Source organism: Asterias amurensis, chromosome 2 (assembly GCF_032118995.1).
Source record: "Asterias amurensis chromosome 2, ASM3211899v1".
Lineage (NCBI taxonomy): Eukaryota > Metazoa > Echinodermata > Asteroidea > Forcipulatida > Asteriidae > Asterias > Asterias amurensis.
In genome coordinates, this window is record NC_092649.1 from 12,923,942 (window position 1) to 12,951,250 (window position 27,309).

Genomic DNA, 27,309 nt, shown 5'->3' on the forward strand with positions numbered 1-27,309 from the left:
TAAACAAAAGTCAAGAAAATAACAGGGGGGGTGCGGGGAAAGTGGGAAGGTAAACACCAAGTACTTCTTTTTATTGTGTCCTTGTTGAGCATGTACGACTAAAAAGAGGGCGCACGGCAATTTGAAAGTGGCAGCTCGCTCGCAAACATCACAGCACGACGAAAAGTTAACAACAGCAACAAATTTTGTCCGCTTGTTTGTTTGCTTTGATTTTTCAAAACTGTCTTTATCAGTCACCATGGCAAGCGTATTGGTAAGTATATGTTTAACATACATTATTTAAAATAACTCGAGTATGCTAGCTCAATTCCTCAACTTCTCTTGGGACATGGGGAAAAAGTGAGTGAACCAGTTGAATTGATGTTTTGCGCATTCTCCCGAAGTTTGCTCAATACTACAGTCATTTGACCAGTTCGGGATCATTGACCAGTTCGGGATCACTTCAACTTTGCAATAACCAAATAGTTATATCACTTCTCATTATTACCAATTTCTGTTGATAAATGTGAAGATTAACACCCATTAAACCAACAAACCCAAAATAAGGTGCCAAACATCATCAGCAAATAAATTATGGCTGTTTTCCTGAAGGTTGTCTGCGAAATTTATCATTTTTTTGTTTAAAAATGTTGGTTGAAAAACACTGTTAAAACTTCTTACCTTTAGAATTGGAGTGCCGGGGCAAAAAATATTTATGTAAAATGATAAAAATGTGTAAAAAAACATTCCTGTAAATACTGTGTAGACATCTTGTTTTTTTGAGGAGACGAAGTTACCAAAATCTTCTTTAGGGGGGCAACTTACCCTTGACCAGTTCGGGATCACTCAACATCTCATTGCGTCAAATGGTGCCGCACTAACTTACTAAGTATGGTAAAATCATACTACTGCAGTAGAAAGTTTATTCAGATGATTTTGAGAAACATTACTTCAACAAATTCTTTTAGATTTTTTTTTTTTTGAGAAATTTAAACTTGGAGGGGTCGATAATGCTTTTTAGGTTCGCTTCACTTTTTCATTTGCCTTTGCTGTTGTTTTGTGGTTTTGTCACTGGTTTTTTTGCGCTGCTATTGAAGACACTTGCATGACATTCACTAAACAAATGAAGTCCAAGTCCATGCCAACACACCTCTGAAGTTTCGTGTCCTTGAGAGACAGTTTTATGAATGGGAGTATGGGTTTGCAAAAAAGGGCACTCTACTGATTCAGAATAGATTCAACTGATCCTGAACTGGTCAAACAGGTGACAATACTTTTCTTAAAGCCTCTTCAAAAGAACTAATCTTTTTGTGTCAGTGAATACTTGGTGAGTTTTATGTCATGTTTAGGTAAACTGATAAACTTTTTTGTTTAAAATATCGAAGAGATTGCAACAAAAAACAATGTGAATTCAAAAAGTGATCCAGAACTGGTCAAACGACTGTACAAGATTGAGCAAAGTTTAAGTATGGATCAGCAGATTGAGCGCTCAATTTCGAGATTGAGCCTTCATAATGCCTTAAAAACATATATATTTTGTAAACTTGTGTAGCTTGTGTTTGTTCCATATGAACGCAGGAAATTTACGTAGAAAATTTTACTACAAAAAAAAGGAATTTCCCTAAGGAATGCCGGGGATTCAATTCAAGATCTTGCACCCCTTCTGCCCGACAATCTCTACTTCATGTACTTTGACAGGCTTTGCTTTCAAAATCAAAGGAAGGAGTAAAATTCTACCCTACTTAAAAAGAGACCCCCTCTGAACTGATCTTCCACATCCATGATTACTGCTAAAAAGTGCTATGGTTACAACATACCGGTATTACTATTAGATGAAACCATCTCTTATTTTATTTCATATCTATGTTAAATTTATTGTCATGACTATGTGGAAAGTAAAGTAAAGTTAAATTGGGGATAACAACTTAAAACGAGGATTACGTAGAAGAAGACCTGCAGCCGATTTCACGAAACTTTTTGCAACTGCGTAAGTCCACTTGCCCAACGTTTATGGCGCAAGTTGCGCCTGATGCGCCATTAACATATGCGCAAGTGGACTACCGCAGTTGCATAAAGTTTCATGGCATCGGCTGCTTGTCCTTATTTAAACCCTGCTGAAGTGAATGGGGCAGCTCAATTACGTCAAGCGTATTTGATTATTTTGCGGGTTAGCTGGAAGTTCTGGCTTGAGCGCGTGTTTCGTTACAGGCATTCTCCGCTTACAGGGCTAAATGCAGAAATGGTGAGCATAGTGCAGAATTCAGCGGTTATGGCTTGACTCAGGTTGACTCTTTCTATCATGCATCCTTGATTAGGAAATACAGAGTTAATACATTCAAGATCTTTTTTAATCTATTGAATTGTAAACATTTCTGAGGAATTTTATTTAAATAAACTAATAAATGATTTCTCTTACTTATTTTGAATACAGGAGGATCCATCGCTGGAGAGGCATTTTAAGGGTCATAAAGACACTGTCACTTGTGTGGACTTCAATCCAAACATGAAGCAGTTGGGTAAGTCCAGGGGCTTTTTTTTTCAAACTTTTTCCAGCTTAGGCTCTAGCTTCACTTTGGGCTCCTTCATAAATTTTTGAGCAGTGTATTTTGCACGGTGTTTCCGATATCAAACAGAACGGACACAGTCGGACACAGAGCGCAAGCGAGGTTTGGAAAAAGCCTCTGTGCAATTTATTGGTTTTTATAATGTAGTTACAACAAAAGCCAATGGCTTTTTTCGTCTTTATATACACATTTTTTAATTTGTGGAGAACTGCCCATTTTCTGGGCAAATACTTATAATGCCTCATACCTAATACAGATAGGTCTATCTTGATAGATTTGAAAATTAAAGATTTGAGGTAAGTTTTCATTTAAGGCATTGCATGAAAAACTCTCCCAATGATAAGTTGTGGTTTATAGTTAAAAACTAAAGTTTAATGGAGACTTATTTAGATGATGATATCGGCATCCCGCGTACCGGTCATTTTCCATTGTTTTCAGCGCCGAGAACAATAGAAAGTGACAGGTGAGTGGGATGCCTGCTATCGACCTAAAAGTCTTCCATTGTTGTTTGGATCCCGACATTATCTTGCAGCCATGTGCAAACAATTTTACACTTTACAAAGTACCTGTTTTGTGCTTGTCAGTGGAATATTCAGAAGATTTTGTATGTTTTAAAACAGCATCTTTGGTGCAAAAAACTGGCCATGTAGTATGACAGTACAGCACCAATTTAGAACTGTATTTTACTCAATTCAACGTATCTAATTAGTAAATCAGGAATTGCTGCCAATTTAAACAAGCGATGGGAGCTACTGTCCGACACATGGTGTTTTACCTGGAGCCAATTTCATAAAATTGTTAACCAGTAAAGTATAAAAGTATGAATATTTCATATTATCAACAAGGTTTGGGAGCCTGTGTGTGTGTTCACAATGAATTTGCCTAATTTTTGTCACTAACTGCTTACCAAAATGGCTAGAACTTGATATTTTTCCAACCTATTTTAGCCTCCGGGTCTATGGATTCTTGCCTGATGGTCTGGAACTTCAAGCCCCAGATGAGGGCCTACAGATTCGTCGGGCACAAGGTATGTTAGAACAAGCTTTGTATGGCCGAAAACCCATGTGTTCGTAATGCGCAGTGCGCAATGCACAGTGTGCAATGCACAGTGCTCAATGTGTAAAAATGAACGTATAATCTTAGCAAAGCTCATAATTCTATGAATCCAGCTTGCGCACTGTGAATCCGTAGAAATGTTGTGTATTGCTTGCTACATAGTGTATTTTCATTTTGTCACTCATTACACACTACAAATTAAGCACATTGCATGACAGACTTTTGGAGTACCGGTGTCATACCGAAATCTTGCCCCCGGAGATTCTGTCCCTGTGGGAAATTGACATGGGCTGGAGGAGGTTGACTCAAAGGAGGGCACTATCAGAAGAAGTTTGTACATAGTTTGCCTAAGGGGGGGACAGAATCTACTGTCAAACCTGTGTTAACACTGTGATAATTATTTAAACTAAGTTTTTCCTGAATATCATGTTGTTTTTAAAGTGGCAGAAATTAATGAATCCTGGCGTATTAGATTTTGAAAGTTGGACGGCATTGTGCACTACATCAGTTTGAAATCTGCACCTGTTTTTAACATGCAGTTACTTTTCAGTATACAGTGCTAACACACGATCGGTGTATGGCAGTATGGGTAAAAACCAAAATTAATATTCTGTATCCTCGATGCAAATTTAACATCTATTATATGAAGTTACTACATGTGGTGGAAGTGCTCACTTGATATGTCTGTGAGGCTTTGCCTGCAGTGCAACAAAAGTAACCTGCTCTGAATTGCATTACAGCAATGAGCTTTCCCGTTAATTTGGCACATTGCGCCTGTACTTGTTTCCCCGTTGTTAGGATGCTGTTCTGTCAGTGAGCTTCTCTCCCTCTGGCCATTTGGTAGCCTCAGCTTCAAGGGACAAATCAGTCAGATTATGGATTCCTAGTGTGTGAGTATTCAACAAAAACAAACAGGGGTCGATTTCACAAAGTGTTAGGACTCGTCTTATCTGGAGTTAGGACGAGGACGAGTAACTCGTCCTAACTTACTTAGGATTAATCTTAAGGTCTGCATGCTACAGTGCAGGGTTGGGACTCGTCCTAAGTCCTGAGATTAGTCTTAAGTTTGGAAGAGTTTTGTGAAATCGACGGCTGGAGATTTATTCATTGAGATGATTTGTATGCTGATTTTCAGGCAAACTTGAATTCTTGATTCTGATTGGTGGACCCATAGCAACAAGACGTGTGATGTAAACCTATTGCATGGCCATATCACACCCTGCATATTGCACTATTTTAACTCTTTGTTTTACGCTATTTAAGTTAAATTTAAAGCATGCAGCTGTTCAAGTTTGCTTGAGGAACAATTTGTTATCACACCCGCTCTCGAGAATACAGAAAATGTAGTGCATCTTCGTCCCAGATTCAACTCGGCCTTCAGCCTTGTCGTGCATGGGATGCAGAAGCGCTATATTTTCTATATTCCTCTCACTTTTATCTGAAGTCGGACTTTGTTATGTCTGCCTGTTGCGAAAAATAGCTGCTATTTTCTTCAGATATTAAGAAATAATTCTGCTCTTTTTAATCTGTAGCGCTGAGGATACTGTTCCTAGAAGCTTGTTGAAATCTGTTATTCATGGGGTTGCCGAAAGGTGCCAATGCCATCCTCTCAACCCATTTCTTAACAATTGGATCAGAGCTTCTTCAGACATTTTTGTCAACAGTGACTCTCCCCTGTAAATTATGAGTTAATAATAATAATATTGAAGTCTTCTATAGCACACATATCTACCAAACAAGGTACTCAAGGCGCTGAGTATATAACAGGGATGAGATTGTTCAGACTTGTGGCTGAATTCAGACTTTTTATGTCAGCCTGGTGAAGAAAATTAGACAATATTTTTTTCCACAAATAAAGAAATCCTGCTCATTGGTCTACTTCTCTAGAAGGTGCTAAGGCACATACAGCAGCCACAGCCAGGAACACCGGGGTGCACTCCTTCTCTTTTCGATAAGTGCATTGGGTTCTTTTACATGCAATGGGACCAACGGCTTTACGTCCCATCCGAAGGAGGAAGCAATGGTTAAGAGTCTTGCACAAGTGTCAGGGCTGGGGATTCGAACCCACGCTCTGCTGATCAGAAATACCAGAGTTTGAATTCGGTGCTCTCAACCGATCGATCACTACACTTCTGACAGTTAATAAGTCTGACTTCTATCCTTGTCCTCAAATGAGGATAGACATAGCATGTTGTTATTTTCTTTCTAAACTATTGTCTCAATCTTATACAGTAAAGGGGAGTCTACCGTTTTCAAGGCACACACAGCGACTGTTCGTAGTGTTGAATTTTCAAACGATGGACAGTACCTTTTGACATCCTCAGATGACAAAACAGTCAAGGTATGTAGGCTAGGACACTTTTAAAACAAGAATGTTAAACTATCAAAATACTTTCAATCTACTATTGCCCCCTTGCACGCATATCACACGCGGCGACTGTGCCACGCTCACCTTTTTGGTGGTCAATAGGTTTTTGTGTAAACGCAGCATTGCTTAAAATGCGCACTTCACTGAATAACGCACAGTGACATTGACCACCAAAATGGCGCATCCAAGACTATTCTGATGAATTGGGTCAATACTGACTTTCCAGCACTTTAAGGGAAACGTTTCCTTTGATAAGGCAAGTTGGTCTATGAAAAGTGTTTAAAACCGTTTGTTATGAAATGCATATGGTTGGAAAGATGTTTTTAAAGTAGAATATAAGGATCCACACAAATATGCCTCACAAGTGCGAGGTTTTCCTTTTATTTTGCGAACTAACTTGGTCGGCATTTTGTGAATTTGACGTGAAAATGGCGTGCCGTGTTAGTTCATGACGTATAAGGAAAACCGTGTTATTTCGAGGCATTGTGACTTTGAAACAGTGTTTCTCCAGCATATTGAATGAAGCGTAGAGTTGTTTTAACCATTGATCCGCAAAGCAACTTATCTAGGGAGATTACTAAACATTAGTTTGGTGTCATGTCTCTTTTTGATAGGTGTGGGCGGTTCATCGGCAACGATTCCAGTTTTCCCTCAACCAGCACATGAACTGGGTCCGTTGTGCTAAGTGGTCGCCCGATGGTCGTCTTATCGTCTCGGGTAGTGATGACAAGACAGTCAAGATCTGGGACCGCACGAGTAAAGACTGTATCCACACGTTCTTTGAGCATGGAGGGTAAGTTTTGGATCCAAGACTCTTTGATGATCAAATCAAAATGACGCCACTGTCAGAACTCAGATGGGATTTAAACTTTTAAAGGCCCTAGGTCTGATTTGATGTACATCTACTTTGCAGTAGCCTGAAACAACCAGTGGTTTGTTGATTGATAACTGCACTGTTTATTTTGATTTGATACCACAGCTTTGTCCATGATGTAGCATTCCATCCCAGTGGTACATGCGTAGCTGCTGCAGGGACTGACAGCACTGTTAAAGTATGGGACATCCGAATGAACAAACTGCTACAGCACTACCAAGGTGAATGGCGGCGAGTGTTGCAAATACTATTTGTTATTACATCTTTTTGTCTAATTTTAAGATTCCTTGTGTGCTTGGTCATTTATCCATTGTACAATTACAAAAGTTGCATACTTGATTGAATTGCCTTAAAGAACATAAATAGATGGATCTAGCCAGGCAGTGTGTGTGGATAACTGTTTAACTACAAATAACCCTCCCCACCCAGGGTCATTGTTATTGTTTTCAGCGACTTTCAAGAATTGTTGTGAAGAAAGTCCGGTGATTAAGTGTTTGGACAGTCCATGTAGATGTTGCCGTTGGTCATAGTACAAATGGACTTTAGTGGGCTATCCCCTAAGCTAAAATTCTGCACTTTGCCAACAAGAGGAACAAAATGAGTGTACTCTTTCAGAAAAACAAGATTGTCCAATCCCTTTTTGAACTTACCAGTTAAGCCCGGTTCATACTTCATGCTTAAGTGCAAATGCGAAGCGAATTTTTGTGATGCAAAAATCGATACGCGCTCCCTTTCCAATTGTGATGCAAGGAAATCCGCTTTGCATGAAGCATACGCAGGAGGTAAGTATGAACCGGGCATTACTGTTTTGGATGTTGAAATTGTTTTGTAGAAAAACCAAGATTGTACCCTTTTTGAAACTTGCCTGTTCCTGTTGTTGACTGTTTGTTTTATTTTGTTTTTTAGCCCATACTGCAGCAGTGAACAGTCTTTCCTTCCATCCCAGTGGTAACTACCTCATCACAGCTTCCAATGATTCAACATTAAAGATTCTAGACTTGTTAGAAGGGAGGTTGTTCTACACCTTACATGGCCATCAGGTAAATCATAACAATCGGGCAATCTTTTATTTTAAGAACTGAGAGAATAGCTGTAAACTGCTCTCCTTAAAGACACTGGACACTACTGGTAATTTGAGCTCAATTGGTCGTCGAAGTTGCCAGATATTAATGAAAGAAAAAAACACCCTTGTCGCACCATGGTCACACGAAGTTGTGTGCTTTCAGATGCTTGATTTCGAGACCTCAAATTCTAAATCTGAGGTGTCAAAATCAAATTCTTGGAAAATTACTTCTTTCTCAAAAACTACGTCACTTCAGAAGGAGCTGTTACTCACAATGTTTTATACTATCAACCTCTCCCCATTACTTGTAATCAAGAAAGGTTTTATGATAATTATTTTGAGTAATTACCAATAGTGTCCACTGCCTTTAAACAGCTACTTGAGCGGAATTTTTTCAACAGAAATTTTCAGCGCTTCCACTCTCACTTCTTAATAATGAAAGTCTTCCAAGTGATTTGTTCGTTGTCATGATAACAATGTCCCCCATTTGTTATGTCTTGGAAGCTTCTGCCTTTTCATAAATTGAGATAACAGTGAAGCTAAGAGACGTGTTACTAAAATATGTCTCTAAGCAAGAAGAGAAAAAACCACAACACTGGAGACAGTTCTAAAAATGGTCAACAAAATGAATACCAACCTGTTGCTGTAGCTATAATTGGGTTGAAGTTGTACTTACGTGTAATGTGTTTCTTGTTTTCTGATCGGTGCATTTTTTTGTTTTATTTTTATGATGCATAATATGAGTGCAACTTTCACGTTGGTCATAATAAATAAAATAGAATTAAATTTGCATAAACAAAAAAGAATAAAGGGATGCCGAGTGTCATTGAGATCAGCTGATAATTTACACAGTTGATTCTATAAATTCCCTTAGGCTGAGTAAATCACAGTAGCCCTTGGACTATAGGTGGCAGCAGACTTACTAGGTATAAGATCCATTGCTCTTGGACATGTGGCAAGCTCAGAAATCAACTACATGAACAGTGGAAATAAAACCCAATCTCATAGTTCTGCTTAAGAATAGCATGTAGCTTAAAGGCAGCGGACTTACTTGGTAATGTGTAATGGGGAGAGGTTGATAGGAGAAGTTGATAGTGTAAAACATTGTGAGAAACGGCTCCCTCTGAAGTGAGGTAGTTTTTGACAAAGAAGTAATTTTTTACGAATTTGATTTTGAGACCTCAGAATTAGATTTTTAGGTCCCGAAATCAAGCATCTGAAAGCACACAGCTTCGTGTGACAAGGGTGTTTTTTATTTCATAGTTATCTCACATATTCGACGACCAATTGAGCTGAAATTTTCACAGGTTTGTTATTTTATGCATATGTTGAGATACACCAAGTGAGAAGACTGGTCTTTGACAATCACCAATAATGTCCAGTGTCTTAAATAGCACAACTAAATTTTGCTTTAAAACAGAATAAGATTGACAGCCAAATTACCATGTCACATGTCACCATCTGTGACTGGTTTTCTGCTTATTTTCGCTCAGCAGAAAATATTTCAATCAAGAGTGTCTGAATAAGCAGCTCTTTGAAATTTGGTCCTGGTTGTCTGCTGCCACCTTGTGATCTAATTGAATGAATCAAAGGATCACGTCCTGTATCCACACCATAATCTTGAAATTGGTAACACTTGATACTTTCCCACCAGTCTTGGATTTTGCCCTTTGAAGGCTTTTAGTTTCATTCATCAAGCTGTGATGTATCTGGTCAGCAGAGTGTGGGTTTTAGTCCTGGTCTACCTTCACATTGTGTTCTTTAGCAATACACAAAACCATTATTGCTTGGTCCTTCAGATGGGACGTAAAGCCCTTGGGCCTGTGTGTTTTGTAATACCTGTTAATCACCCAATAGTAAATGTTTTAGGAGGAATATCAATTCCTGCCTCCAGCTCTTCTGAGTTAATTCCATGTTAAATCATTTTCTTCTTGTAGCCCTTACCTAGAGTAGCTTTTAGCCTTGTTTGGGGCGAACTTGCATAAAAAAGATTTTTTTTTTTTTTTTAAATAGTAAAGAGAAGGGGTTCACCCTAGCGTTTCTGGCATGGTGTGGCAGCAATATGCACCACCTCACCTCGAAGGTGCATTATGAATGTTCATTACTACTATTATCATTATTTAGCAACAAAGGCAAAATGTTATGCACGGTCCAGACCTGTTTCCTTTGATATTTTCGATCATTTTCTAAGTTTCTCTTAAATCTACCCTTCATCAGTGACAAGAAAACATAGTTGTTTCATTTAAGGAACATTACAGAATTGGTTTTGCTAGCAAACAAGTTGCTGGCAGTGTAAGCACTTAATGTAATCTACCATATACATAAACTGACAAACCTGTAGAAGTTCAAGATCGGTTGGCCATCTGGGTCACTAGAGAATAGTGAAAAAAATGTTACAAATTTTGCAGTACATTGATGCCAAAACAAAAATGAATAAATCGCTCACTGTGCGATAAACTAGATTATTTATTTCTCATCAAATATGAAATTTCAGACAGAAATATTTCAAGGGATGTTTTCTACTATCATCATCATTAGACCGTGTAAGTTTGATGTAAATCTGTGATCTTCACGACTGATGTTTCTTACCAATTCTGTAACACTCCTTTAAGTGTGAGGCTGAATGCATGTTCAGTAAACTAACCTTGTTGTAATATCTACCATGTGTCCGTTCGTCCAAAAGCTAGTTTTTCTTTGAATGGTTACTGATCTCGGTATGAATAAGATTTGATGGATGCATCAATGTAGCTGTATAGATAGATTTGATGAAATGGGTGTCTGTTTTCTTGTTGTCATTTCAGGGTCCAGCCACTGCTGTTGCATTCTCCAGAACAGGGGAGCACTTTTCATCAGGTGGAGCTGACGAGCAGGTACAAGTTTCAAATAACTTGAAATACATGTATTAAGAATTGTATCAATAAAACACATTAAGTATGTAGCACTTATAACAGGGCTTGAAATAACAGACCAGACAAAATCGGCGGTCTTGTGTTTTGTCTGATAAATGTTCTTCAGAAGATAGGTCTTCTCAATATAGTGTGTAAATAAAATATTGTTGGTCCAGTAAACATTTTGAGCTGCATGCCCTGCAGTTCTGTGGATATTGTCTCCAAATTGGTGCCGTACTAAACATTTTACTCCACTTACGGCAGCTATGCTATTTTAAATGATGAGAGGTTGCAAGGTGCTGTAACGCAACCCGCTGGCAACCATAAGTGAACTCAAGTATTAAGCTGTAGGATTACCATTGGTCCGTTCATTTGGTATATTCCAGGTGATGGTCTGGAAGACAAACTTTGATCAGATTGACTACAACGAGGTACTTCAATCCCACCGAGTACGTTCTCAGAGTAGTGCGCCCCCGCACATCCACGATATTCATCCCCGATCTCCACACCACAGACACGGCGCAAGATCAGGAGCACAGGACATCAATGTGAACTGCGAGCCCAAGAACATGGCTGCCCCAACGCCCAATGTCACCAACCTTGGACCAGCTTTATTCACGGAACAAAAAGTAAGTAGTACAGTGTGCCACAGGCTCCACAGTAAAATCTATAAAGAAATCAAGGAGAATATGACCAAAAACACATTAAAGGGGATCATTTTGCACTTTTATTCATTTGTGGACACTGTCTGTAATTACTCAAAATAATTATGAACATAAAATGGGGAGAGGTTGATGGTATAAAACATTGTGAGAAACGGCTCCCTCTGAAGTGCCATAGTTTTCGAGAAAGAAGTAATTTTCCACGAATTTGATTTCGAGACCTCAGTTTAAGAACTTCAGGTCTCGAAATCAACCATCTAAACGCACACAACTTCGTGTGACAAGGGTGTTTTTTTTCTTTCATTATTATCTCGCAAGTTCGATGACCGATTGAGCTCAAATTTTCACAGGTTTGTTATTTTATGAATATGTTGAGATACAACAACTGTGTAGGCTACTTTGACAATTACCAATAGTGTCCACTGCCTTTAAGGGGGTTTGAAATATATTTACTAATTCTGCACCAACTGTTCCAGGTATAGAATCAGATTTAAAAACTGTTTCATCCTCATTATACTATTGACTAAACTCACCTGACGTCGTCATCAGAATAATCTTGGATGCACCATATTGGTGGGCAATGTCACTGTGCACTAATCAGTGAAGTGCACATTTTAGGTGACGCGTCGTTACACATAAACCTATTGACCCTCAAAATGGTGAGCGTGGCACAGTCGCCGCGTGTGACGTGCATGCAAGGGGTCAATACAGGTGTGGTCTTGTGTTTTTGGCATAAGTTGCTTTTCAAAGTTACAAAATCATCCCGCCCCCCCACTCACCCTTCCGCCCCCACTCACCCTCCCCCTCTTTATTTTCTGACAAAATATGTGTACATATAAAAATATACTTTGTCGATTTCTCGTAAGTGATTAGTGTATCCTGTAATAGATGAAGTTTTTGTTTATTGTCCATTTTTAGTTACAACCTGAACACGTTGTTTTGAGTTCTAGACATTCATATTGTTTGAATTTTTATGACAGACATTCAGTTCACTGCTGATGTTCATAAAATGTATCACACAAAAGTTTTCTGCCATTAGAAGCTGACACAATTATGTGGTTTTAAAGGTTAATTACAATACAAACAATACACAGTTGCCATTAGAAGGAGGCTTCTTTGTTGGTTTATAATTGCTGATTGTAATTTATTACTGCTTAAAGGGTCTATGTAAATTTTGTAGGACGAAAAACACAACGTCCACAGATGTACACTAAACTTACACAGTTTGAAGATAATGATAGTAGAAAGCTTCCCTGAAAATATTACGTGCTGAGGTGCTGTAGTTTTTGAGAAATTAGTAAAACAATGTCATGATAATAATCATGAGACGAAAATTATTTTAATCATTTTACAAACGTATTTTCATGACATTGTTTTACTCTTTTCTCAAAAACTACACAACCTTGGTTAGTAATATTTGAAGGGAAGCTTTCCACTATCATTATCTTCAAACCCTGTAACTTTAATGTAAATCTACAATGTATGGACATTTTTAAAAAGGTACCCAAATCCTTTAACCTGGCTTCCATCAGGCTCTTTACCTGGCTTACTGCAAAGTTAACTTTTAGTATTTTGTCGTTCCGCATATAGAACAAGCTTTCTAATTAAAGCAACAGTTTGATTGATTGATCCACTGATGAACATTTATAATCTGCGTGGCTTGACTTATTTTGTGGTTAAATATGGATAATCATGCGATGAAACCAAACTATGGTTATGCCCATGCAAAAATAATGTATGTGTGAAACCAAAGTTCCCCAAATCAATCAAACACTTCATGAAAAATGTCAAGTTTCCAAGCATTCAAGCATTTCAAGGTTTCAAGCACATTTAAAAAAAATGTATGTAAGAATTTAAAATTCACAAAACTCTTCAAATTATTTTTTAAATATCTTGTATTGAGACCTTCTTTTCACCTAAATTTGGCACAGCGTTTTCCTGTCTTGTTTACACCTCATTGTACAAAAATAAACTTTAAATTTACCCTCCTTAAATTTACCCTCTTACTACCTTAACCCCCCAGGACCAATAGCAGGAACATGGACTTAATTAGGGATTAGCTCAAGATAAAATGTTTCGGAGCTGCGCAGGTATTTCTTCATAAATAAGTGATTAGTGTTCAATACTAGCTCAGGTGTTTCCAAACAGGACATAATTATAAACAGTAAAAACAGGAAGTAAACAGGAGGCTAAATTAACAATTTCCTTTCTATTTAGAGGAAACCCCAAAGGAATTGCACGAGATGCATCAAACATTTATGTAAAGTTATCAAGACGTCAGGTCCAGGGGATCAGCGCTTTACAAGAGAACAGTACATTATGCTGAAACTTGTTAAACGCACAACAAACAATGGATAGTTGGGCCCTTCCATGGCAGAACAGCCCAACTTAAAATATTATGTCGTTTTTTATATAAGTTTCTGGGTAAATTGAGGATGTTTCATTTTTCAATTTCAAAGTTTCAAAGGCATGTTATGTATTTGATGTGAATGTAAGGTATCATATCTCAGCCTCTTTTTACACTTCTTCCTGGGTTTTTATGGCAAAACAGCTCATCTCTGTAGTTGCTTTTCTCAAAAAAATGTTGAGTTCGGCTGTTTTGCCATGGAAGGGAAGAGTTGGTCCTGAGCAATCAACCATCCATTGAATAAGGTTTATCGCGAATAGCAAAATATCAAGAGAGGGCGCTGATGAACCCACACAAAGATATAGGCAATGCGTGCGCGAGTCGTGCATGACAACGTAATCGCATAGCAAACTGCCCCAAATGCCTTCCCACAACGCATTGCGGTTCTGAATCGCGATAAACCTTACAGGAAAGTTTTCAGATGTTTCTTGAAAATTTCTTGTGACCAGGCAGAACGGATTTGATGTAAGGGAGATAATTCCAAAAGCATGTACCTTAGGGTCATGTCACACAAGGCAATTTACAGGACAGTTCCAGATAATCTCCAAGAAGAGAATCCATTCACATTTCAATGTTCACATATTGTTCTTTGGTATTGCAAGACAATGTTGTAAAAATTACTCATGTGCTACCAAAGGGGTCCTGTAGCTTGCACTGAGGTTGGTTGCCCACAAATTGCCTACAAAAGTTGCCTCAAGTGGCAAGGCCTTAAAATGCACGACCCTGATCTGTTGTGCATCATTACCGTAGTAAGACCAATCTATATCAAGTGACTTTTTATGATAAAGTCATAGGCCCTTAGAGTGTTTGAGGGGTTTGGAAACTGTCATTATTGTGGTTTGTAACAAGTTGGCAAGATGCTTGGATTTGTTGTAGGTTAGTGGGTCATAGCTTGGCCCTCTTGGATTATAGATTGGCTCATCTACTCTCTGCTAAGTTCTGAATCGCTGACTTTGTGCAACCTGGCTCACAGCCATGCATCCTTTTTAGGAATTTGGTGTAGGTCTCCCTAAGTCTCAATCAGTTTGAAATCTCATGCTTAATATAAATTATCTGATTCCCAACAACCAGAAAGCCTTTTTGTGTGTGAGTGAGATCATTTGACAGGGGAAGTATTCCATTTGCAGGGATTTAAATATAGGTTTATACGCGTCCTTTTGAGCCTATCCCAGTTCCCATGAGTCAACACTATAATCTAATTTGACAAAACTCGCTGGGCGAAAACTCCTTTTATCTCACGTCTTTGTAACATAATCGCAACGAAGACCCCCCTCTAGCTTTACCCGTGTACGGTCTTGAAATAGACGGAAGTGCCACCCCTTAGCCCCTAAGGTGAACATGAGCCTACTCGTCCGAGGTAATGAGCTCTGAATGGAAACGAGTAGTCTCTGGTGGATTGGGAGGAACCTGTCAATTTAAAACTGGTTTCCTTGATTGCGTAGCACCAGGGATTGCGTGTGTCACATTTGGTAGATGCGTGAGGGAAATACACCGGTAACCAGTCTTCATCAGATGTCATGGGGCAGCTTACTTGATACCGAGCTACACGACCACATCCTATTTGTTAACCCCTGAAAGCGTTAAATGCCAATATCAGTCATCTGCTAAGTAGTGTTTGACAGTTCCGTCAAACGTAGACTGCCTAGTCATGGACATTGTGCAAAAAAAACCTAGCAAGGGTTTCCCTCCAGAGTTGTTTTTTTTGGTAGTGTTCAGGATGTAGATGAAATAATTTAGGGGAGAAAACGTTTCCGGAGGATGTACCTCAGGTGCGGCCTTTTCCCAAAATGTAATTTATATTTTAGAAAAGGCAAATAATCCAAGAATGTTTGTCACATAAGGAACCATTTTCAGTGTTGAAATTGGCATGCGTGTGTTAAATTTGTTTTGAAAATGTGTAGCGATATCATATGATATGAGCAAGTAGACATGTGCCACTACCCATGAGCGTGTTGCTTTGTGGCCTTTAAAGCTGTACCCCTACCTGTACTACAAATCATTTTTAAAGATTTTTTGTCATTTTAGAAGTTTTCCCCCCTTCCCGGGTGTTTGGTTTCTCAGGAACTTATCAAAGTAAAGCAGGCATCTAGTGTAAGAGACAAAGAAATAGTCCATGTTGTGTCCAATTTCGGAGTTTCATATTTCTGGTGATGGACAGAGTCTGCAAATCTCCTGAATTGTAATATCTGGGAGGTTCTGGGTCAAAACGGGGGAATTTACATAGGCCTGCAAGAATTTGATTTATTATTTCTTTACATGAACATCAAATCTCATCTCGTCTCCCACATTACACTGTGAACGCCCTGGATGTGATTGTAGCACGCCCTTCACAGTGTAACTTTAATACTCCCACACAAAGGAAGAGAGCAGCAAAGTCTCACATGAGTTTAGTTTAGTAAGGAAAGTATTCTTCAGTTCATTGTAGAAAGTGTTGATATATTGTAAATGTATGGCAGCAGAGCGTGGGAGCTGCTCATTGCCGTATTCCACTCCCGAGGGTGACCTCCTTGCATCTGAAAAGAAACCCTGAACATAACCCGAAGCTGATAAACCACTTCAGCGTGGACTCAGTGATGCAATGTGTGGGCAGTGGGTGAAGTCTTTACCATACACACCATGATGGAAGGGTCAATGCAAAGGGGATTGATTGTCCGAATTGACCTTCACATAACACTGAGTTCAGATCCCCCGGTCTTTCACTCACGATGCCAAGGACCCCTTTTAGGTCAACAGAAATATATCTTTAGGCTGATTTTGAAGCCCCTTGTGGTCAGTTCTGTGGCAATACAAGGGTATTGGAGTGCAACTGATAAAGCCTTTCGGTATTATTATGCTATCGACACTTGCAGCCCAAAGCAATATGTGTGAATAATAACTCTGATTCTTATTGCCTGCACATGTGGACGGCGTATGCTATGAGCCACTAGACATGTGCCACTGCCCACTAGTGTGTTGTTCTGTGGCCTTTAGCTGTACGCCACCTTTTGATATTTTCATATGCTGATTTTGGTATTTATGATCAAAAAGCAACTTGCTACAAATGTATATGCCACAGTTCAAATAGTTGTAGCCCTTAAGACATTGTAAGGTGTGTTAGATTACCCTGCAGGCGTTGTTTGAGTCCATGTACTATTCCACTTTGATGATCAGTGGAAAGTGACCCCTGAAAGTGGAGCTTGCCGTGGCATAATGTCACAAGGGTCCTCAAGAAGGCTGGTATAGGTTTTGACACTCCGTAGACCCACTCTATAGCACAGTTGTGGGCAGATTTGTTGTGTGCCCTTGCGGTCTATACCTTACATCTAATACTTGTAAGTAGAAGATGATTGACCACTCAGACCAAAGTATGGCTTTTTGTAGGGGTTCATGCCATGTTTCATTGTTAAAAAAAAATTGGTGAAGTCCTTTCGGAACCACAAATGTCCCCTCATAATTGCAATTTGAAACCCTAAAGACCATCAAAGCATATGTTTGTTGCTTGTATTATTATGACCTGGACCCAGTATCATAATGCTGCTTGACTCCTTTAGGGCGGTATTTGAAAACACGTTCTGTGCTCACCCACCTTGGGGGGGGGGGGGGGACTATCTTCTTTAGTAATTGTTTCTGTTCCATTTTCTAAGTACTGAAACATATTTGTTGTTTTTGGTATGTTTTTCCATTTATATCTAGGCATTTTTCATTTAATGAACTTTTGATCATTATGAGTATGAAATTGCAACTACAAAAAAAAAAAGATAGTTGATGTAGTGTCTTGACCAGGATTCGATCATCCCAATGACCCATACAACAGTACTTACATCTGGTATGCTTAAGTGCGGCCAGAACACAGTAACCACATTGCATGTCATGCTTGTTAAAAAAAGTAGTAATAAAACAAAATTTGAATGATTGCCTGTTGTTGCAGCTTCATGAAGTGCAGTAGCTCTAAAAGTTGTTTTAATCTGATATTTTTAGTGCACTACAAAATATATCATACTTTTTTTGTTTGATGCAAACACGAATGTACTTAATGTAGAACAAGGTTGCAGTTCTCACCTCACCCTAGAAATGCACTCAACTTTGTTCATCCTTGCAGGGAATCTTCACTTTTAGCTCGAGCAGAATTCCCTTCTGGGTGTTGGTCGGCTTTCATGTGTACTAGACTAAAAAGTCTTCATGAGCCTTTCTACATTGATTTCATGTTAGACTGTATTGTGAAAGCTATATGTAGGAGTTTTAGAAAAACCTTCTTTCTGTGTTTTTACTGAAAAATTCACAAACTTTTGTTCTATTTTCTAAGAACCTTGGAACCCCTGATGTCTAAATCCTAAGGTGGTTTACTTTTTTATTATTTTGTTACCTTGCAGCAAAAGGCTCTGGTCAACGGCTCAGCGAGCTCATCCAGAGGGTTCCAGGGACTGGATATGACCTCGGCGGACATTGCAAGACGAGACCTGGATGATGGCCCCACCCTGAGGGCGCACTATCCCAGCACTGCACCTTTAGAAGTCAAAGAGATGCCGCCTGCCCTTTCCAAGACCTTGGAGAATTTCGTTGGGCAGCTGGATGTTCTGACCCAGGTGAGTTTTAATGTTGGTGGCTTTCTGCTGGGTTTAAAATGAATCGGGGCTGCGCTCAAAACAAAATTAATGTCACTGGAATCGCTTGAGTTGACACCGGACAAAATAGTCTGGCAATGCAAAAAAAAAATGAATAGATCAGTGGTGCAGGAAGGAGAAGGTCTGGAAACATGTTTGGGTAGATTGATTGTCTAAGAGGTAGCCTGTATGTAAGTATTACATGGTTGTGCTGTCTATGCATTGTAAGCTCTCCTGGAGAAGGTCAGGAAACATGTTTGGGTAGATTGGTTGTCTAAGAGGTAGCTTGTATGTAAGTATTACATGGTTGTACTGTTTATGCCTTGTAAGCTCTCCTGGAGATTTGTCAATAGATTCTCTCTCAGATGTTACGGGCTTGGTATCTCATCTTTGACAGGGCAAGACCATTTTTAATTTTGTAAAGGGTACTTCCATTGGAAAATCTTACAGTCAATGGGATATTTTTGAAGGGGCACCAAGGCCAAGACCATAGCCTCCTGTGGCCTGCGTGTTATTCCAGGCATGTGTTTGGCCTTCAATTCACAGGCAGCTAGAAATGCTACCAGATGATGGACCTCTTGCATCTATATATATTTTGTTGCCACGCTGGCCGTTTTGGGAATCAAGTTGCATGTAAAAATTATTGTTTTAACTTGTACATGTAAACACAGCATCACCTAAAAGTGGCATCGTACACAGGGACATTGACTCCTATAATGATGCAATCAAGATTATTTGGGATGGTGACCTCAGGTAAATTGAGTGAATGGGCCAATTGCCTTGGCCTAGTAGGACCTGCTCATTGCTCAAGCAGACAATGCTGCTTACAAGTTTTCTGCTAAGCAACAATAAGCAGGACACCAGTATACAATTGTTGCAAGCTGTGACGGGATCCATGGCGTTTTGTACCAGTGGGTTTTGCTTCGCTTTGGGTGCCATTTTCCCCCAAAGGGTGTACAAAACCCATGGACCCCAGTCACAGCGTGCAACAATTGTTTTGTTAACCTTGGTAACATTATTATTCCTCTTCTCAAAGTTCTGTTGTCATCCTCAAACATTATTACGATGCTATGTCAGATTTTTGGCCCCAAACATTAAAAAATAGATTTTTTTGAGTGAATGGTGTTTCAAAGAGAATCACCCACCTAACGAAAAAAAAGTTTAACTTTTACTTTTAATGGTCAGGAACCATGACAAAAATTTGAAACGTTTCTTATAAAACACATAAGAATTGGTCATGTGATATATTGTTGGGATCCTGACAAAAACTAATTTTGAGCACTTTATTTCACTGCTACTAATAATTGGACGACTTTTTCGAGCAATGGCTCAAATGAAAGCTAGTAACTTTCTCGACCCCTATCAAAATATTTTTGGGTCAAATCGGCCAAAAATCTGACATAGCATCTTTAATAAGCAGATGAACAGTTGTTCAAATAAGAAACAATTCCTCACTTTTCCCTCGAACCCGTGGCCGTTTTGTACAAAGCGCTGGAAATCGACCAACGCTGGGAACGATCAAGGTAGTGTACACCGGTTAACAATACTCATGATACCCGCCGCCCTCCCTGTGCAGCCATGGTACATGTGTTTTTTGTTGCACATCATGTGATTGGTTCTCAACCAATCAAGTTTCACAATATGTTACCGAGGTATAACAAACATGAATGGAACATGTGACATCATGGTAATTTTGCTGGTAACCCGAGTCTAGAAAGCAGAATTGTTAAGTTACTTTTTGGGCCCAGATGAAGACAGATTAGTGACAGCATTTGATGTACAGTTGTGATACCAGGGCTCAAACTCATAAGATAACATGCCTTATTTGGCCAGCGGACCACTGTTAAGGGCGAATGCTGGTGGTGCCAACACAGTATTGTAGTGGTGCATTCAAGTGTGTTCAGTCGACAATGGATAAGTGTAATGGTTAGGTTTCTGTAGCTAATGTTTTATGCTCCAGTGGTCCACATTGAACATGGTATTAAACTAGTGATGCATGTCGTAACGGCAACAACTGAAACATGTGGTAGTCGTCCAGTTATGTACTTGTATAATATACTGACTTATTTATTCCTGCGTACATTGCCTCGAAAGCATTTCCTTATGTGTCAAAGCTATTTAAAGGTGATGGTATCAGACCCAATTGACGGCTAGTTTCCCTGTTACTGCCTGTATGTTGTTTTCTTGTATCAATGGCCAAGTAAATAATAATAGTAATAAGAACAAAGGGGGAAAAAATAGTTTTACTTGTTTTGCACCAAGTAAATTTGGTTTAGATAATGCTACCACTTGGTAAAAAAATACTGCAAATATACCCAACATAATCAGCGCAATCACCTTGAAAATTGAATCCTATATGCAACGATTTGGTGCATGTGGTTTTTTTCCACAGTATACATGTACAGTGTTTAATACACATCTTACAGTAAGGGCAAAAACAAAAAATATGCTCATGAAAATTGTTGATCTTTTTAAGAAAACAAGGTATCTCATTAGTAATTCCATGAAAAATTTAGCGCATTCGAGTTTCGGCACAAAATAAGCCCTGTGTAAATAATGAACGCTTCATCAAACATTTATTCCTTTCCGTTTCAAAGACACTCATACCCTTCAACAATGGTTAATACCCGGAGTCATTTAGAGGTGTATAAATTCAATGAACCGTAGTGTTATAGGGCATGCTGAAGGATATTGCATACTTTATTTATTAATTGGTAATGCAAACATATTTGGCCAACGTGTAAGTAGTCCGTAGAGAACTTGTAGAAACAATTAACCTTTTTTAATTGCTATCGTTAGTTTTATTTTTCCATTTACAAGAATTTTGCACACATTTTGGTTGACCCTTACTCCCTAGCCCCACTTGCCTACAGGTGACCTCAATCCTCCATTATCCTCCTCTCCTAAGTCACTCCACACTAACATGGTTGGACTTGAATAAGTTTGGAATGCCTGGCCTAGTGATAAGTAATTGTGATTTGGACCGATAGCCCTCAATCCTTCTGAATCCTTTCAGTCTGACAAAGAGGATAAAGAACGATTAAGTGATGGATTGGGTATTTAAAGGGAACATGTAGTGTGTGAATGAGTGATCGATGATACCACTTATTGGCATTGGGGGGAATATAAGGCCGTATCAGAATTGGCGTCTACAGCTACAGCTTCAGCTGTTCCTAAGGGTGTTGTTAAGGACATCCTATACCTCAATGCATGGTGACGCGGTAATCTAGCTGTAGCCGTAGCTGTAACCGCTAATTCGGACATGGTCTTAACCATTTAAACGGTTGCAATGCTCATTGGATCAGGGATGTGACTCCTCCGTTTGAAAACGGAATTTCTTTTCCTCTCTTTTTTCAAAAGAAATTTTGTTTTTAATTGTCTATCCCCCCCCCATCCCCATTCTAAAAGAAATGGAGATATAACCTTATAATAACGCCCCAGGTGGCAGAGTAGGGCTTTTAAAACTAAAGATAAATTTTAATAATTGGGCTTTATGCTCGCAAGTTTTCGAGCTTGCATGCTTTTGCGCTTTGCACTCAGAGTTGAGTGTTTTTTGTGGGGGGGTTTTCAACAGGCTATCACTTCCCTGCATTTGATGCTTAAAAGGAAAATTCATAATGCTATTAATATCAGCTCTTATTACAATGCAATTCCCAAGAAATTATCATTGTGCTTTATTAATAATAATAATATTGAAGTCTTATATAGCGCACATATCTAGGTGCTAAGGCGCATTAAGCAGCCACAACCAGGAACACGGGGGCGAACCCCTTCTCTTTTCGATAAGTGCACTGTTTTTTTTACATGCATTACACAACACATGGGACCAACGGCTTTACGTCCCATCCGAAGGACGCTGGAGCATCTCAATGCCCTAGTGAGTATACAGCCTATGCTGCCAAGTATATGTAGCCCACCAAGCTAATTCAACCCATTTACCCCGGGGTGAAGAGAAGCAATTATAGTTAAGTGCCTTGCTCACGGACACAATTGTCATGACCGGGATTCTAACCCGCACCCTCATGACTTAGCCAATAGAAATTGAGGCTAATGCACTAAACCACTTCGCTGCGACACGCTGAAGAACAGATGTGAAAAATACTTTCAAAAAGTTGTGGCATTCAGCCATACATGTCAAACCTAAATGCTTAGAAAAGTCAATGAAAATACATTGTAGGTTAATGCACTGAGAGTTTAGGAAAACAAATTATATAATTTTCATGCCTTTAATTTCGTTCTTGAAGGGGCCCAGCAATTGTTCCTCCGATAAGGGGCACTTCTATGAAGAAATGTGAATTTGTATTGGAACTTTGCAAAGGGCACCACACTACGGTGAAAGGACAGGGCACAACACAATGGCAATTGTTGTCGGTGCCATGGGGTTATTTTGAGGCCTTGATTTTTTAAGTGGGAAAAATGCGCATCAAAAGACCATTTTTCTACCTCATAATACACTGCCCACTACTTCCTCATTTTGCCTTATCCTATACTCACTCTGTTGATCCAAGGGAAAATGTCACTACATTCTCATTAAAAGGTTTTAAATGTAGCGTTACAGTGTTTCTGATAATTGAAGAATGTTTTCCCTGGCCTCAAATTAATCCATGGCAATTGCTGTGGTGCCCTATGTGCTTTTGTTGTGGTGCCCTTAACACAAAGTTCCAAGAAAAATTTTCATTAATACTAGATCCTTTCCAGACAGGAATTGCTGTGTCCCTTCAAGTATAAACTCTTTACTGTATGAAATCCGTTTATTATATCAAAGAGAATTCAAAATTTTAGCAACAACTTAAAGAGGTTTAATTAATAGGTTTCAAGTCAAAGGATTACAACATACATGTAATAGACCCTCCTCATGAAATAATGTAAGTTGAAAAAGCCCGTGCGCACTAGCACTTTTGTTAGGCAAAACAAGGGAGCATTGTGTCTTTTTGTAAGCTTCTATGGTTGAGTGGTGCACAAATGTAAGGAATATCCTTTGTCCTTTTTGGTCAGGACTGCAGCTGGTTCGACAGAGTGTTTTGTTTTGTCTCTGTAATTTTTACCAGGAAAAATGGATATAAACTTGTGAACAAAATGAGGAAGTAGTTTAACAAATATTTGAACGAGACCAATCAATTAGCCATACAATTTAACGAACAAAAACACATGCAAATTTCCATAAAGTTTTAATCTGTAAAAGGACGTTACATTGAAATACGGGCAACTATTCTGTGAAGCTTATTGCAATTTCAAAAAACGAAAATATTAGTTGGTTTTGGAAGAGTAATGTCACGTACGTCCATTAGTTTCCATGCACATATCATACTACTATACAACAAATGAGTAAATGTTTCATCAAAGCAAAACAATGGCTTGTCAGTATTGCTGTTTTCTTGTTCTGCGAAACAGTGATGTAACTATGCATATTGAAGGTGAAGCTCAAATACATCACCAAAACTTGTTATTGACCATTTATGGCTTTACGCTTTCTCAATACTTACTTCTACTGTAAACAAACAAGAATTGTTTACTTGTAAACTTCTTCATGAAAAAGAGGTACTGAACATGTGTACGTATGTGTACTATGAAAATTAAATAAACTTAGGTCATCATTAATTGTGGTTTTTGGTGTCAGGGATTTCAGGCACATTCATAGTGTGCTATAGCTCAACTTGGCAATTGTACAATATCTAGTGTGATGATGAGAAGTTTTCTACCACATAGCATTCTTTTAAGACAACAACTTATCTTGAGAGTTCGTACAAGCAATAAGTTATTGGTAATGAAATCGAGGAATGCATCATAAGTAAACTTAATAAATGCATCTCGCAAGATTAGACTGAGGAAACCTGTAAACAAGGATCCTTGAACCAGAAACACAAGGGGTAACCCCTATCTCTTAAGTGTTCTTGGGTATTTATGGGCGCTACATGTACCTATTCTAGCACAGTTTCATATCCCATCTATAGCAGTTGTGGTAAAGCATCTTGCCCAAGGGCACATGTGTCACAACCGGGACTCCAACCCACCCTCTGCTGCTCAGAAACACCAAAGCTTAAGATCTGTTCTCTAAACCATTGTTCACCTGTCATTCACAGTGCCATTAAATGTTTGGTTAGTGTACCTTATTAATAGTATAATAGATGTTAAATTTGCATCAGGGATAAAGAATATAGATTTTGGTTTTTACCTATATACCGATGTGTGTTAGCTCTGTATACTCAGTACTTTCCCCGAGTCCTGTAAAAAAATATCACAGGCATATTACTCAGGTGGGATTCGACCCAGGACCCTTTTTTATTAAAAGTCTTTTTTTTTTTTTCTCTTTTTTTTTTAATTCAGCCACTTCAAACGAATAGACTCTGAATTGGGACACACATTTGTTATACAGTGCTAGATTGCCATCCAACCACGCATACACTTCTTAGCCCTCTTATGGGAGCCACTGATAGTGAAACCCGTAACTCATCACTCTTGATAGAAGCAGGCAAGTGTGAATTACGCCAAAGATGGTCATCCAGATCTTGACTGCAGGACACTGCTAATTAATACAGTCAAGGCCGGCAGTAGCGCCTGATGAAAAACAAGGAGACGGCCGGCCTTTTTCTCTCCATCTATTATTGCCATCTTAGTGCACACACGCAGCCTTTTTACACGCATTTCCTTGCAGCTAATGAGAGCTTTTTTGCACAAGGCCCGAAGGAACCCTAGACCCAGTCCAATTATGGTTGGGATCCATTCCTCTGTCAGTGGTTGCTGTAGTACGTCATTAGTGTAGGCCGGATCAACCAGTATTTGCACATGCACCAGGGTCGGCTGGCTTTTTTTTTCTCTTCTCTCTTTCTTTTCAAGTCTTCTTCGTCTTGGTTGCATCTTCAATCTATCCAATCGCCAACGGTGATGCCAGTCCTCTTTTCTCGCAAATGTCAGAAAGTCATCTTGCTTGCACGCTTGGATTACGCTCGTCCCAGGGTTCCAGCTGGCTTTTAAAACAGCCGGTGAGATTAGCGCCGACTGCCTCCAGGACAATGTGTAAATCTGAGTGGGTAGTTTGCACGCCCAGTAATCAGTAATGCATTCAGCCTCTCCTGAGGAATTTGTGTACTTAAGTACATCGTACAAAAAAAAATGTGCGCAGTGATGGCAGGTGCTGAAGATGTGTTCCTGTAGTATAGCATGAGCAACAACTCGCTGGTTATGTACTTTTTGTGATTCTGGAAGATGCTTAATTTCTGGGTGGAATTCTCCCACTTTTAAGACATCTCCAAAGGAGGCTCGGTGTATCATGGAGCAATAATCTAGTTTATTGCTCAATGGGTGTATGTTGTCTGGGGTTTAAACAACTGGGTGGTCTAGTTTCTTCATTTTATAGATAGTGTCTTTACAACCCTCAACCTTGTTTTTATCATACTCACTTCTTCAACACTCTTATGCAGAGATACCTTTCACACAATGTGGATTAAACAACGTTGTGTTCTTAAGGACCCCCTGCTTATTATCCTTGTGTGAAAAGGGCTTTACTCTGTCTACCTATTTCAGTGATCTCCGGGCATTCCGACTCCTAATAACACAACTCTCCCCTCTACTCTTACACGTCCCTTCCTCTCTATTGGTCCCACCAAAAGAGTATATGGTTCCTTTCGAAGTACTCACCTATGCATTGCATAAAGTGTAGGCTCTTTACCCTATCACACCCCTCTCCTATTAACTAGTCACACCCAAACAGGGTGTGGTCCCTTTGGACCCCTAACATCTATGCATAGTTTTGGTTCACTCTGACTGACCAGTCTTATAGAGAGCTTTTCATCCCTCCACTTTGCATACAATGTCACCTTTTACTCCTACTCATCCCTCTCTCAATCAAATAGAGCGTGGTTCATCTCGGTGGTGGAAAGCGGTGGGGTGGATTCTCACCTACAATATAAATGTCTTTACAACCAATCAAACCCATATAAGGCATTTCCCCCTCCTAAGCTAGGCAATTATCATAATTTGTCCCCTGCTTGCATTTATCCGTTTTTCAATCAATCTCAACCATTTAAGGGCCTCGCCCATGTCTCTTCAACCTACGCATTTTGTTCACGGTTCTTCTTCATGTTACTTACTCTCTCCATCCGTCGGACCACCCTTCCTCTCCCTAGACCCCCCCCCCTCCCAGTCTCCTCCATCTGTCCCTCCCATCAATGACTAAATCATCCTGCTGTCCCTCTCTAAGCCGTCGCTTCCACAAGATTTCCCAGCCTTGGCTGGTCATTACTTCCATCCGCTTACGTTAATTGATGTATCGGTAACTTTTAATTACCGAATTCCTCTTGATTTCAAATGGAATTCCGTGCTCATTCTCGGCGTGTGTTCTTAATTATGCTCGGGTTTTGTGCGGTGTTTTTATAGCGGTGAGTAGAAGTAGTTGTCTGTCAAGTGGCAAGCAAGATTCTACTTCCTTCCAGTGACTAATGTCACGCTAATGATCCGCTAACTTGCAGGATAAGTTGAGAAGAACTTAAAAAGATAAACCCGGGAAGTCGGTTTTTAATGTTTCGGTCTCTATTAATGGACAGTTATAAATGTCTTTCCTCATTAGCTGTGATGCGTTGGTAGGTTCGACTAGGCTCCTCCTGGTTCCTCCAGCCATTTCAAACGTCAATGCTCAAATCATTCTGCCTTAAAGGCAAAGTATACCTTTGGTTGTAGGAACCGTTTAGCTGTTTATATATAATGTAGATGTATACAATAAAACTACCCTATGAACATTTCATTTCAAAATGTGGTCGCATTTTTTAAATATATAAAATTGTTTTGGCGAAAATCGAGCCTAGCAGGTTTAACCATTCACTCGGCCCCAGCGACCAGTCTATCCAGGACCGCCGAGATGGGCTAATTGCTTGC

General features: G+C 39.3%; 1 protein-coding gene across 1 annotated transcript in view; it reads left to right on the forward strand.

The window, feature by feature from the left end:
• The first annotated feature begins 121 nt into the window (after positions 1–121).
• The window catches only part of LOC139954269 (POC1 centriolar protein homolog B-like), a 34,473-nt gene continuing 7,285 nt past the window's right edge, over positions 122–27,309 (forward strand). The window contains exons 1-11 of the mRNA XM_071953999.1: positions 122–253; positions 2,411–2,495; positions 3,491–3,570; positions 4,398–4,489; positions 5,832–5,940; positions 6,582–6,760; positions 6,947–7,062; positions 7,748–7,881; positions 10,706–10,774; positions 11,179–11,421; positions 18,211–18,423. Coding sequence (XP_071810100.1) covers positions 239–253; positions 2,411–2,495; positions 3,491–3,570; positions 4,398–4,489; positions 5,832–5,940; positions 6,582–6,760; positions 6,947–7,062; positions 7,748–7,881; positions 10,706–10,774; positions 11,179–11,421; positions 18,211–18,423 — 1,335 coding nt within the window. The 5' untranslated portion in view covers positions 122–238. The remainder of the gene's footprint in view (positions 254–2,410; positions 2,496–3,490; positions 3,571–4,397; positions 4,490–5,831; positions 5,941–6,581; positions 6,761–6,946; positions 7,063–7,747; positions 7,882–10,705; positions 10,775–11,178; positions 11,422–18,210; positions 18,424–27,309) is intronic.